The sequence below is a fragment of the Vulpes lagopus genome, chromosome 8, assembly GCF_018345385.1.
Source record: "Vulpes lagopus strain Blue_001 chromosome 8, ASM1834538v1, whole genome shotgun sequence".
In the NCBI taxonomy this organism is placed as follows: domain Eukaryota; kingdom Metazoa; phylum Chordata; class Mammalia; order Carnivora; family Canidae; genus Vulpes; species Vulpes lagopus.
The window spans coordinates 53,161,480-53,186,630 of NC_054831.1; the positions used below are offsets into that span (position 1 = coordinate 53,161,480).

Genomic DNA, 25,151 nt, shown 5'->3' on the forward strand with positions numbered 1-25,151 from the left:
GATAAAGTCTATTTTCTCAGCAACTGGACTGAAAAAAAAGGCACTGTCTTTAATCTGTACATCTTGTAGCATATAGTGTAACTTGCAGAAAAGTTCAAATTTTTTTGTTGTTGTTGTTCAATAAGAAAAACTTCTATTAGGCCTACAGCTAGTTTCGATTAGAAACACTCAGGTAAGTGTTTTATTTTATTTGGAAAGTGAAGTTTTGTGGATGGCCAGTTATTTAAATGCAAACAATAAAATATCCAGCTTATTTATCAGCCTAATATATCATAGGCGGTCATGTACTGGGATCGTGCCAGCTAAGAGAATGGCAAGGATTATCTAACTGTATTTTATTAAATATCTGGAATAAAAAAACTGATATCAAAGCACATGTAATAGCTTCTACAAGATGGGAAGTTCTACACAGAATCATTAATAAGTGCCAGAAATAACCCAAAAATTTATCTAGTAATAATAAACTCAAAGGATTTTTACATGTTTGAAGAACCATCATTAATGACAGTAAAACTAACACATCTACATAAGCTGTGATTTAATGACTGGGAAAGAGGAAAAATGAAAACGTAATTCCTCACAATAGTGTAGAGTTCAGAAATGCATAGCCAACTTGATGCATAGATTTTAGCAACCAACTCTAACCAAGGCCACTTTTGCTTCTAGTAAAGGATGCTTTTTATTGTTACTGATGATGACAGAAGTGGTGTAGTGGCAGCACCATTTTAGAGCAATTACCACATAAATCTATTAACATTATAGTGTATATAAGCAAAAATTCAGGAAAGCAGGACAAATCAGCTTTTACTTTAACAGGTTTTCCCCCACTTTTAGTAAAGCATGTACTCTTGAATTTTTAATCACTTAAAATTTAATACATAAGTCTTAAAGAACTTAAAGTTCTTTAAGTTCAAAGAAAACGTAAGTTTTCTTTCTTTAGAAAGAAAATAAAATGATGAGCTATATATCTACATTCAAGTCCCTCCTACTTTAAGATCTTTGGAAATTCCTCAACACTTTCAAGAGAGAATCCAGTCATGGCAATATAAAGCTTGTTTTTTCTTCTCATTTTCTTCCTATCTAATTCTCTAGCCTCGTGTTTAGCTTTTCCTCCACTCACCCTACAGAGTTCAACCAAATCTGTAACTTGCAGGTCCCACATTATGTGTATATGTGTGTCTCACATACTTGTACACAATCTATTCCCCTACCTAGAGTAATATTTTCCACATTTTTACTAAGATAACCCACACACATCCTTTAAGATTTGGCTAGCCCCTCTATGTGCATGCATGCACATGTGTCTCATGTGCTTTTACACATTCTACTCCCCTACCTGGAGTAATATTTTCCACATTTTTGTGAAAATAACCCACACACATCCTTTAAGATTTGGCCATCCCCTCTATGCATATGGGATAGAATATCACAACAGTTACCAATATATACTGTAAAGGTTTGTTTCTCTGTGGTTCCCCCCCCCCCTCTAGTATGCTGTAAGCTCTTCAAGTCAAGAAACCATATTTTTCATCTTCAGAGTCTCAGTGCCTAACACACAGTAATCCATCATATTCATTCTACAGATGAACAGACTTAGGCCAATTAATAGCAAATTTAGTATTAGACTCAGACTTCTATCTAAGACTTCTCCTAGTTCAATGCTCTTTCCATAAATGCACCTACAGATACCAGATCAGAAGGAATTGGGTCACTAATGTTTAGAATGTTCAAGGCAGATCCAGAGCTAAATGGAGTATAGAAATGTGAGTGCTTTAAAAACAAAAATAAAACACAAGTTAGTTATGACAGATTTTCAAGGAATAGCAATAGGTGATAAAAATAAATAGAAAAGTCAGATAGAAAAATAGTCTTAAAAGTAAGAATTATGTGGGAGCTATTTCAGTGACATATACACTTTACCCATAAATATGAATAAGTAAATAAATGCATCTGTAATCAACTCATCAAAGTTCAAAGGAACTAAAATAAACCTTTTTCTCTTTGACTATAACAAAATGAGGGGTAAAGTCAGTAGCTAAAAATTAATAAGATCAAGCATTTATGTCAAGGTAATTGGCATAATAATTTGTGCCAAGAAAAATCACCAATTTAAGAAGAAAGGATTGCAAAGGGATTAGACAAAGCGTTTTTGAAGAAGTATCCTGTCCACCTTTCAAAATATACCAGAAAATATAAGATAAGGGAAAAAGGAAATAAAGTTCAGGTAGAAGAAACAGAAATATATTCAAATGCATGGAAGGAAAAATAGGAATCTATAGTTAAAAGGAGGGGGGGGAGTGGTCAGCAGACAGAAGAAAGAGCAGGGATAGGATCATAAGTCTGAGCCTTGTATGTCATGGAAAGAATCTTGGTTTTATCCAGCAAGTTACTAAAGATTCAGGGAAGGCATTTGATTGGGAGAAGGACTAAATCAGTTGTTTTTTTTTTTACAAAGATAATTTTTGCACGGAGCCTGCATGGCAAAGAAGAGTAGGGACAAACAATAAGCCAGTGTAAGAGTTTGCATAAGAAATGAGGATCCTAAACCAACAGAGATAGAAATTAAGAGGAAAAGACTGATTTGAAAGACATTCAGAATATAGAACTGACAGATCTGGTGATCATCACAATATGGGAGGGAAGGTAAACCCCTAGTTTTTAACTTGAGTGTAATACATTGGCAGTGGCACTAACAAGATCATAAATGATAAGGAAATTGTTAAGACTTGGTGGGAAATAAATTAGTTTAACTTTGGACTTGTGAAACTTGACAGTCCTGTGGGATACATAGATGAAGAAGTTGTACAGACAACTGTATATATATTTGGAACTCAATCTAGTTCTGGGCAAGAGATAAAGATTTTGAAAACATGAGCATATAGGTGGTAGCTAAAACTAAAAGAACTGGGTCAGACTTCTAGGTAGGATGTGCTGAGTGAGAAGAGAAGCAGCCCTGGGCAATGCCAAAGAGAAAGAGGCTCTAGGAAAGATGAATGGGAAAAAATGAGAATTTAAGAAAAGAGTAAAAATGTAGAAGTTAAGGAAGTAAAACTTTCCAGGAAAGTCAACAATAATAAATATAGAGAACTCAAGTAAGAGAAAGGTTGAGAAAGACTGACAGGATTTGAAGTTCACTGGAGACCTTTACTATGTATCGCAGCTTCAGTGCAACAGTAGGGTGGAAACACAAAATGCTAGAAACATAAAAGTGGTTAATGAGATGTTATTTTCAAATGTATAAAATTATGTCCCTTAATGAATTCAAGATAAATGTAGGTTTGAACAAATTCCTAAGTAAAGATAAAAGCTATGGCATGCAAAGAAGAGGTGGTATAATGCTAAACTCATTAAAACTGTGTAGGGAATAAGAGACCATGAAGATAACATTCTCTACGGGCACTCTCTTGGAGAATCTTTCTCTGAAATGCTAGCTTACTCAATGCTAAGACATTACTTATGTCTCTGTGAATCAAAAATGTGTCAAGAACATGAAAATTTCTGAAAATGCCATTGCTCTCAGTTCAAAAATGCATAAAACCAGGAAAGCAGGATTTGCGTTTCTCTACAATCTTGAGGTCTGGTTCTCAGCTGGGTCCTGAAAAATATTTTTTAAATATTCAAATAGAATTCTCACACAAAACTTTGATTAGTAAGGCCAAGGTTTAACCTCCTGCAAACTATTCAGAGCTACCTCAGGCAGGCTTGTAGATGAAAGATCAAAACTGGTTAAGACAAAAATTAACCTGCAATGGATCACAGGTGTAAATGTTAAAGTTATAAACTTTTAAAAACATGACGGAAAAAAAATCTTGGAATGAGCAAAGATTTCTTACAACACAAAAATCACAACGGCCTAAGAGAATAGAATTATAAATTGGACTTCATCAAAATTGAAAACTTTTGCACTTTGAAGATACCATTAAGAAAATCAAAAGATAAGCCACGGAAAGGCAGAAAACATTTTAAACACCTATATCCAAAAAAAGAACTTGGATCCAGAATATATAAAGAACTCTTAAACCTTAATAATAGAAATAATAGAAAGATAAGCAACCCAATTAAAAATGGGCAAATGAATGAAACAGACACTTCACAAAAGAAAATACACACATAAATACATAGTAAGTACATCAAAAAATACTCAAATATCATTATAGTGAAGTCCAAATTAAAAACAAAAGAATACCATGACATACCTGTTAGAATAGCTAAAGTTAAAAACATGGACAAAAGTCTGTAAGGATTGGAACAACTAGAACTTTCACAAATTGGCGGTTTCTTACAAAGTCAAACATATACTTACTATGTGACCCAGCAATTCAAATCTTGGGTATTTACCCAAAAGAAATATAAGCATATATTCATATGAAAATTTGTATGTAAATGTTCACAGCAGCTTTACTCTCTCTATACTAAAAATCACAAACAACCCAAATACTTTCCCATTGTAGGTGAATGGATAAACAAATTATGATACATTCATTCAACAGAATACTACTTGGCAATACAAAAAGAAAGAACTACGAACTCATGCAGTAACATGCATGAATCTTGAAAATATCACATGAGCAAAAGAAGGAGACAAAAGAGTACATACTCTATGATTCCATTTATAGGAAACTCTAGAAAGAGTAAATCTAATCCCCACTCATCAAAAACAGATCACTGACTGCTTGGGCTAGACTGTGGAGGACTGACTGAGACGAGGTGTAAGAGAACTTTTTGGAATGATGGAAATGTTCTACAGCTTAACTGTGGTGGTGGTTACACACGCGTGTAAGTATGTGGAGAGTCGTCAAAATGTACATGCATAATGACGTATGTAAATTATACCTCAATAAAGTTTATTGACACAAACACAAAATGGTACAAGTTTAGCTTCTGTCTTAGGACTGCTCTGTTCTATACCACAAGCACATAACTATGTATTAAGAAGACATACAATCATCTTCTTAAAAATACTCTCAGCTAAATGAATGAATCTGTGTGAAAATCTGTGGACTCCACACTCCTTAGGGCATTCAAATATGGAACATAAAGTTTAGCTTTCTTGGGCCTGGGTTCTTTGTTTTATGAAACAGAATAGCATGGAGACATTATCCTTAAAGTCCACGTAAATATTACAAATAAAAGTAATATGGTAAGGTCTCCCTCAATATAATACCCCTTAAAGAGTCCAAGGCAGCCTTCCTCAAGCTGAAAGATGTATCACAAATAGCATTAACATACCATTTTCTGTTACTCATTTAACAAAAAGCCTTGTCCTTAAGGCCAGAACAGCTAAGCAATGTTTAAGGTCAAAGCTATAGAAACAATGAATAAATTTTATAACTACATCCTTTTAGACTGAAGTTATATCAGAGTTAATACTAGACAAAAGAATAAGAAATTGTCAGTTGATGGAAGATATATTTAAACCAAATAAACCTGGGAATCCCTGGGTGGCTCAGCGTGGCCCAGGGCGTGATCCTGGAGTCCCGGGATCGAGTCCTCCCTGCACGGAGCCTGCTTCTCCCTCTGCCTGTGTTCTCTGCCTCTGTGTGTGTGTGTGTGTGTCTCTCATGAATAAATAAATAAAATCTTAAAAAAAAAACATAATCAAATGTAAGTAAAATTTTAAACAAATACAAAGCACAGTGCTTGATACTTCTCATTTAGCCTTCCCACCTCTGAGATTATCATACCCATTTTACACACAAGGAAACTCAAGCATAGGGAGACTAACTTGACCAGGAGACTCAGCTAGCAAACTACAGAATAACCCAAACTCTTAACCACTCTGCTTCTCTTAAGAAAGAAATGATAAAGAAAAAAGGAAATCCTTTTTTTAAAATTTTTTTTTAATTATTTATTTATGATAGTCATACTGAGAGAGAGAGAGGCAGACACAGGCAGAGGGAGAAGCAGGCTCCATGCAACGGGAGCCCGACATGGGACTCGATCCCGGGTCCCCAGGATCGCGCCCTGGGCCAAAGGCAGGCGCCAAAGCGCTGCGCCACCCAGGAATCCCAGAAAAAAGGAAATCCTATGTCCAAAAGGTGAACTCCAGATGCATTAAAGACTTAAACATGAAAGGTAAAATTACAGAACTATTAGAAGAAAACATAGGAAAATATCTTTGTAACTTGTAGATCAGGAAGGACTTTTTTTTTTTTTAAAGATTTTATCTATTTATTCATGAGAGACACACAGAGAGGCAGAGACACAGGCAGAGGGAAAAGCAGGCTCCATGCAGGAAGCCCGACGCAGGACTCGATCCCGGGACTCCGGGATCACACCCTGAGCCAAAGGCAGACGCTCAACTGCTGAGCCACCCAGGCGTCTCGATCAGGAAGGACTTTTGACTGCCTACAAAGTAAAAAATGTTAGGCACATTAAAATTAAGAATTTGTGTACCATAGTCAAAGTCAACACATGACTGACACACTGGAAAGATACCTGTCATATCTAAAACCACCAAGGGATTATTATCTCAGAGGATTCTGGGAAATCAACCAAAAAATGGAAACCCAGCCAAAATGAAGGGCAAAGTGTATGAATAGGCCAGATATGGAAAGGGAAACTCAAACGACTAGCGAGGATATGAAGAAATGATCAACCTCCCTAGTAAACAGAGAAACATATATTATAGCAACCATAAGATTCCATTTAACAGTTAAATTACTAAAATGTAAGATGTTCTACAATACCAAATGCTAGCAAAACTGGGAAAAAGTAAAAATTCGTATACGTTTTTGGTGACGGTAAACACTGGTGTAGCCATTTCAGAAATAATCTGGCATAATTTAGTGATATTAAATATGTGACTAACCTATAACACAGAATACCACACCTGGATATGTATACCCAGAGAAGTTTTTCCACAGCTGTTAGCAATACGTATGAAGATGTTTATTACAGAATAATTTGTACTCAAGAGTTGGAATCAACCTGGGCATCTATCATTAGGGGAAATGATAATCTGTGCTACATGCAAACCATGAAATATTCCTTAGTTAGAATCAATGAATTAAATGTACATAGAGCAATATGAACAGAAGAAAGTAAAATATATATCAAAATATATAGATGTAAAACATACAAATAACAACATTACTTTCCAAGGATAGAGACATAACTAAGAATATACATAAAACATACTAGATTGGATACAAGTGAGGGTTGGGAAGGAGTTGAGATGGGGAATGAAGAGTAAAAAATTATAATCCAAATAATGAGGGTATGCCTCTAAGAAAAACTAACCTGAAATGTTTTAAATGATATAGTTAGGCCAACTATTGAATTTGATAAGTTTATGCAAATGGTTAAGAAATTCGCTTTTCTGGGATGATTGAACATTCCTTACAATACATCTTGGTTTTAACCATGATAAATTTGAAAATTCATGGCATATAGTTCTTCCTTGTTGCCATCATAGATAAACATGTCCAAATGTTCTAATGAAAGGAATACTGAGCTATGAACCCGAAAAGCTGTTAGTTTAGTCCAAGGTAACTAGTAAAAGGAACCTGGCAAAGTCATTTACCTCCCTGAATGTTTGCTTACCTGAAAAAATAAATTTGAATGATTCTCCAAATCTCTCCAGCTCCAAAATTATTTCATTCATTTTCCTAATTAATATTTATTCATATAAAATTATTTTCTCTCTCCCCAACTGTTTACCGCTACCCCCACCAAAACAGTAACAGAAACAAGCAAAACGAATAAAAAGAGATTTAGAAAAGAGATGTAGCAATAGAAGTGAATAGCAACTTAGCTTTTTTAAGTTAGAAAGAAGAAAACACTGAAGAAATACAGTGATTTTCACAGTCTTTTCAAGTATCTATGGCAGAGTATTTCAGCCCAAGTTCAGACAATCTACTCCCTGAAAGATTTACCACATGTCACTATTACCTCTTCTAAAACCTAAGTTAAAGTCTCTCATGGAATTTCTACTTGAAGGCCCTAAACTTCAGCTTATCTGTATCAGTTTTCAGATTTAAAAAAAAAAAAAAGAGAGATCTCTAAAGACCCCTTCTATATTAAACATGTAAAATTCCAAAAGAAAAATGAATTTTTAATTAACAAACTAGTCACACTCTAAGCATTTAACAAATAACCAAGCATTCAATTAGAAATGAGGATTAAATGGGGGAAAAGACCTTAAGATTAAGGAAAATCAGAATATACCATAAGTTGGTGACCATGAATAGTAACTGAGATATCTAAAAGATAATAGTATCACATACTGTAAAAAGAAAATTAAAATCAGAATATTAAAAATAACTAAAAACCAAAATTAAGATAGTTATTCCAAATTTCAAATACATAAAATTTGAAATTATATTTTAAAGGGGAAAAGAGAAGACTTGAAATTTCTTAGAATACAACAATAAACACGAGGAATTGACATCATTCTTGTATTTATCTCCCATTCGCATTTAATTTTAAATACGGATGGGAAAGAGGGGTGGGGAATGGGAATTAAGAGGTCACAAAACATCTGTTACTAATAATTCCAGCACAGATGTAGCTGTTACTGCAGAAGAGATGACGAAGTTGTTCCCAGGCTGCCATACCGTAAGGTATGGCTCCTACCAACAGCCATAGTTATACTCAAACTCCATGTATCAAATCTCAATAAATATGTAAATTTAATTATGAGGGGAATTGTCTATATGGACAGATACATGCAATCTCTATAAATATAGTAGGCACGTATTAAATAACAGAAAGATGTTTGAAGAAATAAATGAGATAAAAATAACTTCTAGGAGAATGAACAATCTAGTAACATTTCACAGCTAGAATACATGTGTAGACTTAAACTTGGTTGTTTTTGCTCCACCTTTTGGCATCTTTTCCAATTTATCAACACCTAAATGATATACTTCAAAAGAGGTTTTAACAAAATTAACAAAGCGAGTTCTAAATATTAATTTTTTTCTCTGAAAACAATTGTAAGGGAGATGTTACTTATTAGAGGACACTTTTATATTTAAGTGTTATAGAATATTGCCATATTTTCAAGCAACCAGTTCCATATTAACCAGCAGCATAGCCCACCTGCATGAATGTTAAAAATCTAGACCTCCTCACACACACATTGAAAACTTTCATTACTTAAAATTGATATCCTAAGCATGCTGCCTTTAGGAAAACAGTTCTGAAAATACTATACCATCCAAAGGAAAGATTATTTCCTAAAGTAATACCTATGGGATAGATTACATTTTAACCAGGGTTACTAAAAATTTGTTCTGTTAGGTGTATACCCATTAATCTTCTTTCAACTCACATCTAGCTTAATATTTTACAAGTAATATGTATAAAATATAGCCTTCTAAAAAGTGTTTTTTGAAAATATTTTATTTCCTAACCAAGGTACTTTTCTAGCTTATGATTTATAAAATTTTCTTTTAACAACTATCACTTTCATTCTAGTTTCTAGCTCTATTAGGAACAGATATTTTGCCATAAATTAGTGATCATGCCACAAACATTAAGAAACCTTTTCCAATACCAAATGTTATTCTACAATTTCATCAAGTCCTCTAACCTTTCATTGCAGTTTTACATATTTAATGCACATCTTCTTCCAACATCTTCTCCTCTACTACAATTCAATACAGGTAGTTGAGAGTGGTTAACAATATAATTCCACATGATGTTGCATCTGTGTTTACATATGGCTCTAATCACATGCTTACAAGTAATTTATACAGGGGAAAGCAAAAAAAAAAAAAAAAGAAAAAATCACAATTATGAGAAATAATTGTTATTTTTAAGGTATCATTCCCAATGTTATTGAACTTTCTCACTTCTCAACACATGATTCAGAGCAACTACAACTGCAAACAGAGGGTATAGACTTTCAAAAATACTATTAATTAGAGAAAGAAAAAAAGTAAGAACAAAATATTCCATATTCTTTTACCTAAGGCTCATCTTAACAAATGACTGATACTTTCAATTTATAAGATGCTTTATGTTTTGCTCCATGCCACAATCATGTATGTTATGGCTCTGTGGTAAACTTCTTCAGTCCATAAAAGTAGTAAGTGAATCACACCTATTTACTACCGAGCTCTAGGAATTAGGTGAACACCAAATTCAAGAAACATCTGTCAGGAAACGTAAAACTATATTTATACACACACTCTCTTTCTCTTTCTCTCTCGAAAAACCATGACACCCTAAAATGAGAAATTCACACAGGCTTACCTGATAATTCAGGTAATTCCTACTTTAATTCAAGATAAACAGTACTACTATTGCATTATGAGATTGCTGTTGGTATATTTATAGAAACACCATTAAAAATAATTAGGGAAATAAATACGTGTAACATTTGACCTAACAAAAGCCTTCCAAAAGTTTACACTTATATTAGTGTAATTGTATGAACACACACCAAAAAGATATTACTAAATACATTAAGTCTCATGCAGTTATATATATTGAAAGTTATTCCAATTTACAGTTGTTTGAAAAGAATTCCTGAATACAAACATACAATAATTATCAAACTACAGACAATTTTGCTGCATTTAAAACACCAAAGCAAAATTATATTTCTTAATTTACAACTGATAAATGTAAAATTTATACTCTACCTACTTCTGATTCTTAACTAGAAGGGAAAGGAAAAGATAAAATCTAAAAATCGCTACCATCTGAGTGACTGCTGGTTAACACCTTATTTAGTAGTTGTCTGCCCAATCCATGTATAGTTTAAGTTATGGAAAAATAATTAGTATTAACAATCAATTAATTGCAACCTTTCTTAACCATATTTAACAGCTTACATCTTTTAACATCTAAGATACATGTTTTCAGGGAATCTTACTAAAATAAAAAGGTTTAAAAGTATAGTAAATACGCTAAATAAATAGGGGGCCAATCATTACATGTTCTTTTCCAAATATAACATAAAACCAAACTTTAAAAAAAAAACCAATAATACAACTGGACTAAAATACGACTAAATTGATAGAAATATTAACCTCAGTATTTAAAGCTCAAATTTATAAAACTGTTCAAGTTAAAACACTCCTACTTCTTTCTATCTTAGCAGACTAGAAAACGCTTATGCCTAATTTACCCAGGGCTAGTTTTCAGTAACACTAAGACCCAAAATTACACCAAAGGTCCCTATTAATGTAGAGGTCCCAATCAACAGGAGATAGACTTATGGTGCTGCTACACCAATAATCATTTTTGTTAGCATCCTCTACTGGCGGCTTCCAATGACAGCAAGTGGAAATGGTGCAAATGACAGAAAAATATGTACCTGCTATTCTATCTAAAGTAAATTAATCAGCATGTGGTCATTAGCAGCTAGAGCACATTTCTCTCCCTGCCCCCCTCCCAAATGTACATATACATACATATGAAAACCACACACAGAGTGAAGTGGAAAATTAGAAGACATATTTTTAAAATACAACAAAGCATTACATTACAAATGGTAAAAATCAATTTTACGCAATTCTAATGCCACTCCTTTATAGATAACTAACATCATCACCATAAAGTTACCACCTAAGGTTTGATGCTTGGTCAAACCTTGCTCAACTGGTTTACCCCTGTTAAGTTACATTACTTGATTCTCCTATTAATATCCTACTTCGAAGATATATTCCAGAAGGGAAATTAAAATGTTTTACTGCAGGCTTAGCAGTAAAATCTGCATATCTTATTTTTAAATGAACAAAAAATTATTTACATATAAATAACAACATAAAGTATCCCTGGGACTGTTGCCCACTGTACACATCATTTATTCCCTCATTAAAAAGATTTAAGAGTTAACATTTTTCATGCAATTCTCTCCAAAAAACAACTGCAACTTAAATCTGACTGCGTTGCTAAGAAATATTTAACCAGCACCTATTCTGAGGTTTCACGACACAATGGCATATAACTTCATTTTTAATTTGCAAATTACAAGGTTTAATCAAATAGCATGGCTGTAATCACCGGCAATGGATGAAATGCAATTGAGAACAAAAAGAAATACAAGGACAGAGCCAAAAGTGATGAAAATGGAAGATACCTGTAGTAGTATGGTGCTATCTTAAACACCTTTTGTTTTCTGTGAGTAATGCAGACTGCAGACAAGACATTTTGTGCTAAATAGCCCAAATCTGTTTTTCTAATATTAAACACAAAGGAAAAACACTGACAGCAAGCATGGTAAATAAATCCCTCCCTTGAGAATGAAAGCAGCAGACAGGAGGGGGCTGACATACATGCAGGAGAAAACTAAACACCATCTTTTTTCTACCTGCACAAGTTGCCATTTGCTGCAGCGATCGAGAACCTCTTTTTCCTGTTGATTTCAAGTACCTTTCAGGATAGCTTTTATTCCCCTTAAGTCATCTGTTGATATGCCTTATGAGTGTAATATTCATATCACGGGATCTTTAGGAGAAAAATCCATTCTTTCCTGTTCAGGTAAACATGTTTACAGCAGCTGCACAGACGCTGGGTGGTTCAGACTCACATGTCACACACATGTCGTCAGCAACAAGAAAAGCCCCTTTCTCTGGCGATGAACATTTTAAATAAGGTAAAAAAACGAGCAGCCCTTTCCGAACCAACTTACCTTTCATAAAGCCACATCAGCAACAGTGGCAACAGCTCAATATAGCACACTATTTGACGCTAAAACAGGAAATTAAAATCGCAATAGCCTATGCTCCGCTCCTTGCTGTAACAAGTCATCTCTCCACAATGACGATACCAAATATTAGTTATCAGTCATCATTAACAGACGTCTTTAAAATGCAAACGTTTATTTGAAGAACTAGAATCGTTCACCCACGCAGTGATTTTAATGTCGGCTCAAATACATCAAAAATATTTTTTTTACGATTGGAAGGAAACATCTTGAAACAGCTTAAAATCTTCGTATCTGCTTCTAGACAGGAAATCCCACACAAAAATCTAAAATTGCCAGGAAAGGTTACAAAACCTCGCGTTTCGCATCCCAGAGCGGAGGGAGGAAAGCAGCCCAGGAGCGGGGGTGGGGCGGGGGGAGTGCGGGAGAGTTTGTACCGAAACACGTATTTCCTCATTTTCTGGAAGAAACAGCGATCCCATCATAGGCGCATTAATTTCCCTACAGTTAAAAACTCGTCTTAAAAATCCCGTGGGCAGCCTCCGGAGCCCCCGGGTCCGACATGCGCGTGTAATTCCTTATATAGCCTCGGCGCGGCCAGCGGCGGGCCGGTGCCGCCCATATTATACAAACAGGTACCGGGCGGCGAGGACCTCGCCCGCGCCCCGCGCCCCGCGCCCCGCGCCCCCGGTCGCGCCCCGCTCGCCACAGGAACTGTCCAGACAATACCAGTCAGCAGACATGTCGCTGCCGCACGAGACGGAGGGAAAGCACAGAATCGCCCGCAAGATAAGCAGAAATAGAATCAACTTACAACGTCTCCCCAAACTGGACAAGGCGACTGTGCAACAACCACCACATGCTCGGGTCTCGCTCTCTCTCGCCGTCCGTGTCGCTGTCTCTTATTTCTTTCTAAGTCCGAAGTCAGGCCGCGGGGTGCGTGCGGCCCCGGCACCGCGGCGCCCATCGATACTCCCGCAGCCGCAGCGCGGGCAGCGGACCCGCCGTCCGTCGGTCCGTCCGCCCCTCCCCCACCCCCGTCCACCCGAGACCGAGCGCCATCCCAGCTCCACTATCCGGCTTCAGCGCTCCGTGCGTCCGGCCCAGGTAACAACTTCCCCAAAAACCGAAAGAGAACAGCGAGGCGTTCGCACGGAGCCCCGTCCCGGCGCGGGGCAGGAGTGTCCCCCGGGGACCGGGATCTGTCTGTGGTGCTTCCCGGCCCCCAAGACCAGGTAACAAGTCCACAAACACGCCCGCCGCCAGCTCGCCGCCATCCACGCGGCTCCCACGGCGGCAAGTAGGTGCCCGCTCGCGCCCCGGCCGCCCCGCCGCCCGCCGGCTCCCCCGCGGGGCTCGGCTCCGGGTGCCGGGCCCGGGCCCGGGACGCGGGGGCCGGAGGCGCGGGGAGGAGGGGCGCTCCAGGGACCCGTCCGCCCGCGCGCCTCGCCGGCCGGCCACAACTTTACCGCCGCCGGCCGAACCCCGTCCGCCCGCCCGTCCGCCCGCCGCCCGCCGCCCGCCGCCCGCCGCGCGCCCCGCCGGCGCCCGCGCACACGCGCGCACGGACGACACGCAGCCCGCCGCCGCCGCCGCCGCCGCCGCCCGCCCTCCGCGCGCCCGCAGCCCGGCCCGGCCCGAGCCGGGGGCCCGAGCGACGCCGCCGGCCGGGGCCGGGGCCGGGCGCGCGGAAGCCACTCTGCAAGGGCAGCACCGGCCACAAGTTTGTTCCGCGGCTCCCGAGGGCCTCCGCGCCGAGGGAGAATAACGCGGAGGGGGCTGAGAGGAGGGGGAGAGGGGAGGCGCCGAGGGGCGAAGAGTGGGGAAAAGTGCGAAAAGAAGCAACAGCCGCTCCACCCGGGACCAGAAAAGTGGCGGCCGCGTCCCGGCCGCCCGCCCTGCGCCGGGGATGCGGCGGCTAACGGTCCAGGCGGCGGCAGGGGCGGCAGGAGCCGCTAGGCGGAGAGAGACCAGGTAAGAGACATAACGGTTCAGGGAGAGCGAGCGGCCGCGGCGCGGCTCCGGCAGCGGCGGCGGCGGAGGGGGGCACAGAGCACTACTTTCTACTTTCCCACTCCACTTTGCCCGTCCCTGCCCCGGCCGCCCCCAGCCCGGCTCGCCCCCCTCGCCCCCGGGGGCGCCCCGGCTGCCCGGCTCCCCCTGACTCCGCCGCTCCCCGGTCCCCTCCGCCACTCACCGTTATTGCGCCGCGGGTTCGCCTGCTTTCTGCGCTTACACCTGGGGCCATCCGCCATGATCCTCTCGCTTGTGTCTAAATGCTCGAGTCACCTCCTCCCCCTCCCTCCCCCTTCCCCCCCACCCCTCCGCCTCCACCCCTCCCCCCTCCCCACCGCACCTGGTTTACGACACTCGCGGCTTTACGACATCACCTTCCTAACACCTAGAGCCGCTCGCTCTACGGCCGGAACCTTGTTGCTAGGAGAGGGCGGTTTGCGGCAACCGTAGGAGCAGCTGAGTTTGAATTGAGGGGAGAGGGAAAAGTTTCCTTCAGGTGTTGGGGGACCGGGGAGGGAGCGTTGGGAGGCTGTGGGGACGTGGTCGGAAGGGTGGCGGGCAGTCCGAGTGAGAAAGGTAAAGTAGGAGGCTCGGTGGCGCTGCCCCTCCGGACTGGCCACACCCGCCGCGGCCGCCTGCGGTGCGGACGGGTCTGGCTGATCCCTTCAGGACCCTGTCGCCCCGCTCGGTCAAGGCTGGGCTCCGCGCCCGCGCAGCGAGGGCTCGCTCGGCGCACCGTGGGGCGCACCGTGGGGCGCGGGAGTGGGTTGTGCCCCAGGCCACCGGGTGGTCCCCGGGGGTAGCGGGAGGGCAGGTGCGGGGAGCCCGGCGAGGGCTCGCGGCGTCACGAGGGAGGCTCCCTGACCCGTACGCGGACTCCCCTCCTTACGCGGACGCTCGGTCCCCGCCCCCCCCCGGCCCCCCGAGCGAACCGGGGTGGGAAGGGACTTCGAGTAGATAGAGCTCGAGCTGCAGCGAAAGACAGGCGAGCAATTCCGCTTGCCGGCGACACCGGCGGTAAAGCGGAATGAATAATACGCACCCGGCCGCGGTCTCACTTCCTCCTGCGCTTGGGGCTCTCACCTGCTGTCACCTCGGCCGCCCCCGCCCCGTGCCCTCCCCCCTCGGAGCGGACGGGGCCAGGATCAGACGGCGAGAAACCGGGGCCCACAGATGTGGCCTCTGAAATGGATGGATCGTTGATCGTATCTCCAGTCCCTGACTTTGTACAAGTTAGAAGATTTCTGAAATACCATAGACATGAACACTCCAAATCCCGAAAAAGTCAAGTTCTCGGTGTTCGGTAGGATTTAGCTTCCCTTCCTCTCCCCTTCCCCCACGCCCCGTTCAGATGGGGAAATGTCTTTGGTAACAGCTTCATAGGACAAATGAGCTGTATTTCAAGTTGTAAATTAGGCCTGTGAAAGTTACTGAGAAAGAGATGGAGGAAACTGGAAAGTGACGTACGGCATTACGAATAGCACAGTAAGGCGCCCAGCACGGTGCTGTCACCTAGTAGGGGCTCAACACCCCTATTTAGTCTATGATTTTTGCCATACCTATGGCAAGATTATGGTGTTAAAATCATCCTTTAAAACTCCAGAATTTTAGAAGATCCATTAATAATCTCTTCAAACCTTTCAACTGAAATAAATTTACATTTGAAGCCTGGTAATTTAAAATTAGAAAGTTTAATCCTGAATATAGATGAAATTCTCCCTTCCACATTTTCTTTGGCATTTTGAGAAGTGAATGCATTATTTATTAGGGCATGAAATGTGACTGTAAATATTCTTTGCTATACATTATGCCTATATATCTACTCATCCTCAGTGCTGAAACTAGACTCATTACTCTTAACGAGTACATTCAGTCCTCAATTTCCTTAATAATTCCCTGTTAACAAATTGTGTGTGGCAGAACCAGAACCATGTCCATGTTTTGCTTGGTTCAGGTGGTAATTTTTTCCTGCCTTCTAAAAGCTGTACAGTGTTCTTCAGTTGCCTTCTGAATCCAGCAGTTCCCCCACCACCACCACCACACAACTCTTTTACAGGTACACTAATTTCCAGTCCGGGAAAGCAAAACAAAACAACTTCGTACTTAGCACACACTACCTATTCCTGAACTTAGGAACTATTAATCATGTCCTTTTCTCTTTCTGAACCGTTTGTCCCATACCTCCCTAACTAAGCTTCGTTCAACATTCGTCTTCACTTTAAAATCAAATAAAGGGACAAGTAGGTGGTCATTGTCTTCTTTACTTGGATGGTTACTGGTTTAGTTAGCTTGGCCTGGATTTTTTCTGTACCCCCATCACCTAGTGGAGTGCCTAGTTACATAGTACTTGCTCAGGGAAATATTTCTCAAATTAATATTCTTGATCTTTCCAATACAAAATGATTGTTTATCTGCCTTCATCACATTAGTTGTTAGGAACAGTTGAAATCATGGATATAAAGGCTGATTAGGGTCATTTATATCTTGCCTTATTTTGAAATTAATTGATGTTGATTTTAGTGTCTCCATAATGGTTTTCCCCAAATGATTAACTCACTTCTATGTTTTAAATATGCACAGGAAATATTGTTCTCCTGAATCTTCTAATATAAAATTTCAGGTTTGTAAAATCCTGGGATAATAATATATATTACAAATTGAATATTTGATTAATACATTTTGTTGACTGTCATATTCCCAAAATTATTGAAATCTAGACTGAAGAGAAAGCAGACAAAAGTAAATCTCAGGGTAAAATTGCTGCTTTAAGCCTGAGCATGTGTAATGGTTGCTGCTTCTCTCTTAAAGAGGTGAAAAAAATCTTTTAAGTTTAGAAAAGTAAGAACTTTATTAAAATTTATCTTTACTTAGTCCATTACCTCAATTAAAAATTTAGGGCATTTAAATCAACCATGGTAGGGATACTAATAAGAATTTAACATGTAACTTACTGTTGATTTTAGTTACTAGGATGTCATTATGCAGTATATATTCAACATATATATTCCTAATTTAAGCGTAAATGTTAATATTCTGCTTCTAGTGTGCGCTGGGATTGCATTTGCTGAAAGAGGTATTCTGCTAAAAATGGATTACAATCTTCTTTAAATATATAAAGAAAATGAAAATGGGTAGAATACTCAGTGCTGAATTTTTTTCTATACATTTTTCATAAACCCTTTGCACCTGCTATTTATTTTCCATGTAAGATCCATGTATAAGTTAGGATAAAATTTGACAAAATTATTTTGAGTTTAAGATGTAGATATTTCATGGTGTTCTGCATCAAGCATGTGATTTTCACATACTTCACTTCCTGAACACACTAGGAAGTATAACTTATAATATGATTCTATAATCTTCATCAAAATAAGTTGGTTTTCTTTGAAAGATAACATTAATTACACCAATTAACTTAATTACATTACCATGTAATTTTAATCTTAGAGCTTTTTTTTTTTTTTTTTTTTAAATTTATTTATGATAGTCATACAGAGAGAGAGAGAGGCAGAGACACAGGCAGAGGGAGAAGCAGGCTCCATGCACTGGGAGCCCGATGTGGGATTCGATCCCGGGTCTCCAGGATCGCGCCCTGGGCCAAAGGCAGGCGCCAAACCGCTGCGCCACCCAGGGATCCCCAATCTTAGAGCTTTGAAATGAAAAGAATAAATTTGATGCAGGTTATCCATCAAAGTACAGAATTTAGAAGTCCCTTAATATTGCCCCTCAATCCTTTGCTTAATAGTGACTCTGGACATGGGGTTTGCAGTGAGACAAAAGAGGGCAATGGCGGTTTAACTGCTGCAGTTTGACCAAGTTCTACAGTTGCTGAGTCAGGAAGGAAACATGACTGCAGAGTGATCCAGAACCAACAGCTGCCTTAGGGACCCACACCAACTTTTCTAATAAAGTCTCCCAGGAGGTCATAATAGGGACAAATTTTTTCTCCGAACCTCCATGTGGTTTTATGATATATTGCACCATAAAATGATTTTTCCCTCTAGGGAATAAGGCTCCTAATATAAGTCAATGAAATGTTAACACACAGCACTTCTTATCTTGGCGGCATTTTTTCAGGAACATGTCTAATACAGAGTGATATAAGTATAAATAAATGTAGGAAAAGATGTTTGAAGTGTGTCAATGAACATCCGAAAACTAAATCTAATCTTTCCATAAGATCACAGTAATTAATATGACTGTTTTCAAATGTTGCCTTCATGAAAGATAGATAATAGTTTCTAGTATTAATATCAGAACACAAATAACTTCTTTTTGTATACTTGACAACTATAGGTAGGTAGAGAGCAACATGCATATTCTGGATTTGAATGAATTTTAGGTATCTTATCAGAGATCTGGTCTTTTCCTCCTTTGTCTCCATATATGTTTTTTCTCTGACATCTTGGTTGGGTTTTTTTGTTTTGTTTTGTTTTGTTTTTAGCAGCTGACTGGTTCTGCAACAGAGTATAGCTTTTTTTTTTTTTACCTATACTCCACAGATCCTGTTACAATCACTACCACTTTTCATTCCTTGGAGTATATTTATTTAAAATACTTGCAGTCAGTAACAGGTTTTAGATGTCGTACAGTTGTGTTAAAGTCACGTGAAAAGTTGGCAATAAGAAACACTATTCAAATATATCCACAACTTTAAGATTCCTGATCAGACCCTCCTCATTCCTTCTTATGCCTTTATTTCTAGATCACTCTCTTTATCCTAATTACATAAATAGATCATAGATTCTGCCCTTCTCAACTATGTTATGTTTTAATCATTCTCTTCACCTTTGGATAGCCTAGGTCTAATACATCTATTTGGATCAGTTCCATTTCTCTTTGTTTTATTTTTTTATTTTTTTTAATTTTTATTTATTTATGATAGTCACAGAGAGAGAGAGAGAGAGGCAGAGACACAGGCAGAGGGAGAAGCAGGCTCCATGCACTGGGAGCCCGACGTGGGATTCGATCCTGGGTCTCCAGGATCGCGCCCTGGGCCAAAGGCAGGCGCCAAACCGCTGCGCCACCCAGGGATCCCCATTTCTCTCTTTGTTCAAAGTTTTTGAGTCATCCCAACTCTCTAAAATGCTTTGATTTCTCATATTCTGGTATTTCTCTGTCGCTCAAGGTCCATTCTCTGTATTTCTCTGTTCTTAGAGGCTGATTTTTATGGACCACAACACCCAGGCTCCTTTGCCCTCTGGTTTCTGTTTGGTTTCAGCCAATTTGGAGGCCTTGGCAAATGATCACAGGAAGGAAAGAGAGAGGTCAGGATATTTATTTCACCTTCCCCTCCCCCCCCTCAACTCCCTCCTGCCTTTTTGTGGCTTTTGGCAGTAGCTTCATTCCTCTACCTAAGGCTATGGCTCTAGTCATACAACTCCGTCTCATGGCGACTGGTCTTGGCAAGTTCCAGAAGTTGCTTCCCTCTGTCCCTTCAGGCCTACGGATGGCAGTGGTGTCCTTGTGTTACAAGTCCTTGGGGACTTTATCCCTTATTGGTTCCCCTCAAGCCAGCCCACATCTCTGTAAATAAGTCTTTTCATCAAGCTGTCTTAAGTTTACCCTTTGAGTGTGCCATTTGTTTCCTGCTAGGTCCCTCAGTACTACACATGGGGTGGGGGGGATGTATTTAGCCCTCTTTATCAACCAAGAATTCTATTTCTGTTGGTCACAACACTAAAGTTTGAATACCAAATTGTCATTCATTGACCAAGTATATACTCATATTATACTGTGTGTACATGCAAAATCTGGCAAATACTTAGAAATATGCCAGAGTCTATTACATAGTAATTATTCGGAGACTATTTGTAGAATGAAGGCCCCTGTGCTAATGATCTGAAATCTAGGAGATGCTACTTTTATATACTTAAGACATGAAGGGGAAAAGAAAATCACAATACCACAGTATTAGAGATAGCTGGTTGTCCCAGCATATTTCTTCTACTTAATAATGGAATCCTCCCATGGCCACTTGAATGGTCTTTGCATGTATCTAGGTGCTACCATGCTACTCAGTTCTGACCAGTGAGCTTTAAGTAGAGGTGACATATGTGATATTGAGGAAGTCTGTCCTTCAAAAGGAGGTGGTTAACCTTTCTTTTCTTATTGGTTGCAATCAGACCTGCTAGCTAGAGCTCCTGACAATTAAGAAAGGTAGAGCAACAAAATTAAAGGGGCCTGAGTGCTTGACACAATGGAATACCAAAACTAGCCCTGAACTGCCTACCTCCAGATCTCTTTTTTTTTTTTAATATACAGAAAGAAACATACCTTCAAGACAGCATTATCTTGGGTTTACTGTTGTAGCCAGCCAAAGTTAATCCTGTTTGATGTAGGCATGTATATGAGCTTCCTAACAATACTTCAAAAAATTATCACAAACTTAGTGGCTTAAAATAACACAAATGTATTATCTTATAATTCCTGAAGTCCAAAGTCTAAAATGAGTCCCACCAGGCTAAACTCAAGGTTTGGATAGGATTAGGTTCCTCCAAAAGACTCTAGGGGAGAAGCTTTCTTTGCCTTTTCCAGCTCCTAGGAGCCACCCACATTCCTTGGCTCATGGCCCCTTCCTCCATCTTCAAAGTCAGCATTGGGCAGAGTCCTTTTCAAGCTGTCAGCTCACTAGTTCTTTATATTTCTGCCATCCTCTTCTGTTTTTGAGGGCATTTGTGATTCAATTAGGTCCACCCAGGTAATTCAGGATATCTCCCCGTATCAAGATCAGCTGAGCCCCAAGCTTAATTCCCACATAACATATTCACAGGTTCTGGGGATTAGGGTGTAGACATATTTGGAGGCCACTATTCTGCTTACCAAAGTATGCAAGCTTTAAGTTTCATGATTGGTAGGTGTTTTTATTGATTTATTTGTTCATCTTTAATTTATAAGCAGCTTTAAAACATGGCAATTGGTCATTACTTTTTATGTAACATTTAGCAGTGTGCCACATATAGAAGTTTTAATAATTACTCATTAGTTCATTTATTCAATTACTATTCTTGTGCATATTCTATGTGACAGATGTGTGGAGCTATACATGCTTCATACACTTTTTGACCTCAAGAGGTGCAAAAAGAAACAGATTGACAAAGAGGCTGTCAAACAAATGTCAGGGGGTTGTAGTATACATAGGAAAAACATCTAAACTAACTTGGAGTCCAGGAAGTCTTTCTTGGAGAGGTAATAGAATTTGTCAGGAAACTGAGGTAAGAATGTTAAAGGCAGAAGTTATAGCATGTGCAGACCCCTCCAGATGAAAGTACAGTGTTTTGGTGGCAGAGGATCCAATAGAATCAGGGCAACAGATAAAGGAATACTACTTATTCCACATGAAGCTGCAGAAGTGGGTAAGCAAGAGCCAGATCACATGAAGATTCTAAGGATTGGGGATCGTCTAGTGAAAGGAATTATAATCCATGAAAGGGTTTTTAAAAAGTCAAGAGTGTCCACATTATACAAGTATTCTGGGGGTCAGGGGATAGCAAGAGGAGCAGAGGAAAAGTGAGCAGAACACCAATCATCAAGGGAGTTTTAAAAGTTTATTTTTTCCCTCTTGGAAAATCATTTATAAAGGAATAACTCAGCAAGTAAAAGCCATACAAATACAAGATGCAGGTATCCAAATGAAGCACAGATGAGGAATAACATTTTCAGATTATATTAACAAATAGTATAATTATGTTGTTAAATCTTAAGCAATATAAACCGTAGTTAACATTTCTAATGTTTATAATAGTAATAAGTCGTTTCAAGTTGGACATTCTTGTAGTGGTCTTTCCACCTCCTAAAACTGTCTTACTATCTGCCAGGCCCTCAAAATTATATGATAAGTGAATGAATATTTTAAAAGTCTCCAATGTATTTTTAATACAATTTTTTCCTCTTGTGTTTGCAACAGCCTAATGCACTAAAATTAACATCCCCTCTGTTCAAATTCTGCTGTCCTCCAAATAGCCTTCTATATTTCCAAGAAAGCAGACTCATTTTCTTTCCCTGGATTTCAGCGTCTCAGCTCTTCTTCCATTGTGTCACAATTGGGAATTAGACAACCTGCCTTGCATAGCTAGTAATTTCCTCACATCCTTCAGAGTATCTTGTATACCCCACTGTTGCAGCATTGACCACTTTTACTGTGTCATCTGTCTTTTCTCCTAGCCTGAAATTTTCATCTTTGTATTTCTGATAACAAAAGCAATGCCTGTATAATGGGAAGCACATTCAAGAACTTTGGAAAAGAGTAAAAGTTCCTGCCGTTGGTGAGGAATTCTGGCACAGGAGCTTTTGTGATGAGCAAATGAGATTGTATGTGAAGTGCTTTACTTGGTCCCTGGCACGTGGTAAACAGTAAATGATAGGTAATACAGCAAAAGCAAATTCTTAGACAAAGATCAGAGCCAGATTTTAAGAGCATAACCTATACCATTCCTTTCTGTTCAACAAAGCTAAACGGTAATATTTATCCCCAGAAATGTCACTTCAGGCATAGGTGTAATGATTCTAATTAAAGGGCAAAAAGAAGAGATGCGATTAACATGTTTGTTTAGCATTAGTTGGAATATTTGTTGTATCATTTAGAAATACTCTTGGCTTCCATTAGCTATATTATCTAAGGAATTGTCTGCACAATAAGTAAATTTACTACCCTAGGATAAATAACACTATTTGCAATGTAATTAGATGGCATACAGCACTTTTTAAAAATATGTTAAAGATTATGAAAGAAATATATAAGGGCTTAGTTTTATTTCTTGGTTTGTATATAACAGACACCATTTCAAAATGGCCCAAGAAAAAAATATAGAAATTTATAATAAGGATGTAAGTTTGTGATTTTTTTTTCATAGAATCCAAGAGTAGGAGAACAGTCAGATCTCTTAAGTAAGGAGTTGGAACACCTTTAGATATACAGACAGTAACTCTCCCATTTCTTACCTCTGCATCTCTGCACATCTGTTTCACTTTCTTTCAGGACTTATCACTGTGCATGAAAGTGGTATTGACTCAGAAGAGGTATGAGGAGACACTTAAATATGTCCACTATAAAATTACACAGTACTTAGAGGAAAAACAATCATTCTTATTCCTACCCCAACACCAGTATTATTCAGTCTTTTTTCATGTTTACTTTATATAGTTATAAAAACTATGCCTAGTTTTTGCCATATGCATATGAGAACTATGTATAATTTAGTATTATGCCTTTTCACTTTAACATATCACATACCTTTTCCCATACAGGCACATAACCTTATACTTGATTTTTTTTACTTGACTGTAATATTCCTAGAATTGGTATACTATAATATACTAAACCAGTTACATATTATTGAACATTTGAATCACTTCCATTTTTTGTTTTGTGAATAGTGAGCCTTGTTGTAATACAGTTTTTGTTTGGTTTTTGATCATTTCCTTGGGGAAATATTCTCAAAACTGAAATTATTTCATCAACAGGAATAAATATAGTTCTAACTTTTTAAGTCTATTATGAGCCTGCTTTTGAAAAGGATTGTACCAATGAATGATGCCACTGAAAATACATGAGTTTTTCTCACCATAATTAAAAATTTTTGGAAATTGGTAGCTTATCTTCCAGAGTGGCTGAACCAGTTTGTGTTCCCACAGTATAGCGATTCCTCAAAAAAGTTAATAATAGAACTACCCTACAATCCACCAATTGCACTACGAGGTATTTACCCAAAGGATACAAAAATACTGATTCTAAGGGATACTTGCACCCCAGTTGTTTTTAAAAGCAATATCGACAATACCGAAATTATGGAAAGATCCCAAGTGGCCTTTAATTAATGTATACATACACACATGCACGTGCGCACACACACACATATCATGGAATATTACTCAGCCATAGAAAAGAATTACTCAGCCTTGTCATTTGCAGCAACGAAGTTGGAACTAGGGTGTATTATGCTAAGTGAAATAAGTCAGAGAAGAAAAAATACCATATGATTCCACTCATGTAGAATTTAAGAAACAAAACAGATGAACATGGGGAGAAAAAGAGAGGCAAATCCTAAAACAGACTCAACTATAGAGAATAGAGTTGCTGGAGTGGGAAACGTGGGGAGGTGGTTAAATGGGCAATGGGCATTATGGAGGACACTTGCGAGCATTGAGTGTTATATTGAAGTGATGAATCGCTAAATTCTACACCTGAAACTAGTATACTGTATGTTAATTAGCTATAACTTAAATAAATTTTTTTGTTTGTGTTTTAATTTATGATAGTCACAGAGAGAGAGAGAGAGAGAGGCAGAGACACAGGCAGAGGGAGAAGCAGGCTCCATGCACCGGGAGCCCGACATGGGATTCGATCCCGGGTCTCCAGGATCGCGCCCCGGGCCAAAGGCAGGCGCCAAACCGCTGCACCACCCAGGGATCCCAAATTTTTGAAAAGAAAATTAGTAGCTTACTTACACTGTGAAAACATGAATTGTGTAATGGTGTAGAATATGTACATAGGAAAACACCTAAATATGTGATAAATTTCATATTGGAGTAA

At 39.2% G+C, this 25,151-nt stretch overlaps 2 protein-coding genes and 1 long non-coding RNA gene across 5 annotated transcripts in view; 1 reads left to right on the forward strand and 2 right to left on the reverse strand.

Annotated features, from left to right (window-relative positions):
- Window positions 1–14,086, reverse strand: part of LOC121496562 — a 77,275-nt gene extending 63,189 nt beyond the window's left edge. For both annotated transcript variants that reach the window (XR_005989266.1, XR_005989265.1), the window contains exon 1: window positions 13,419–14,086. This is a non-coding gene — a long non-coding RNA (uncharacterized LOC121496562). The remainder of the gene's footprint in view (window positions 1–13,418) is intronic.
- Window positions 1–14,925, reverse strand: part of ZEB1 (zinc finger E-box binding homeobox 1) — a 181,790-nt gene extending 166,865 nt beyond the window's left edge. For both annotated transcript variants that reach the window (XM_041764954.1, XM_041764953.1), the window contains exon 1: window positions 14,802–14,925. In XM_041764954.1, the coding sequence (XP_041620888.1) occupies window positions 14,802–14,859 (58 nt within the window). In that variant the 5' untranslated portion in view covers window positions 14,860–14,925. The remainder of the gene's footprint in view (window positions 1–14,801) is intronic.
- The window catches only part of ZNF438 (zinc finger protein 438), a 409,820-nt gene continuing 398,895 nt past the window's right edge, over window positions 14,227–25,151 (forward strand). The window contains exon 1 of the mRNA XM_041764967.1: window positions 14,227–14,578. The gene's annotated coding sequence lies outside the window, so the exon portion shown is untranslated. The remainder of the gene's footprint in view (window positions 14,579–25,151) is intronic.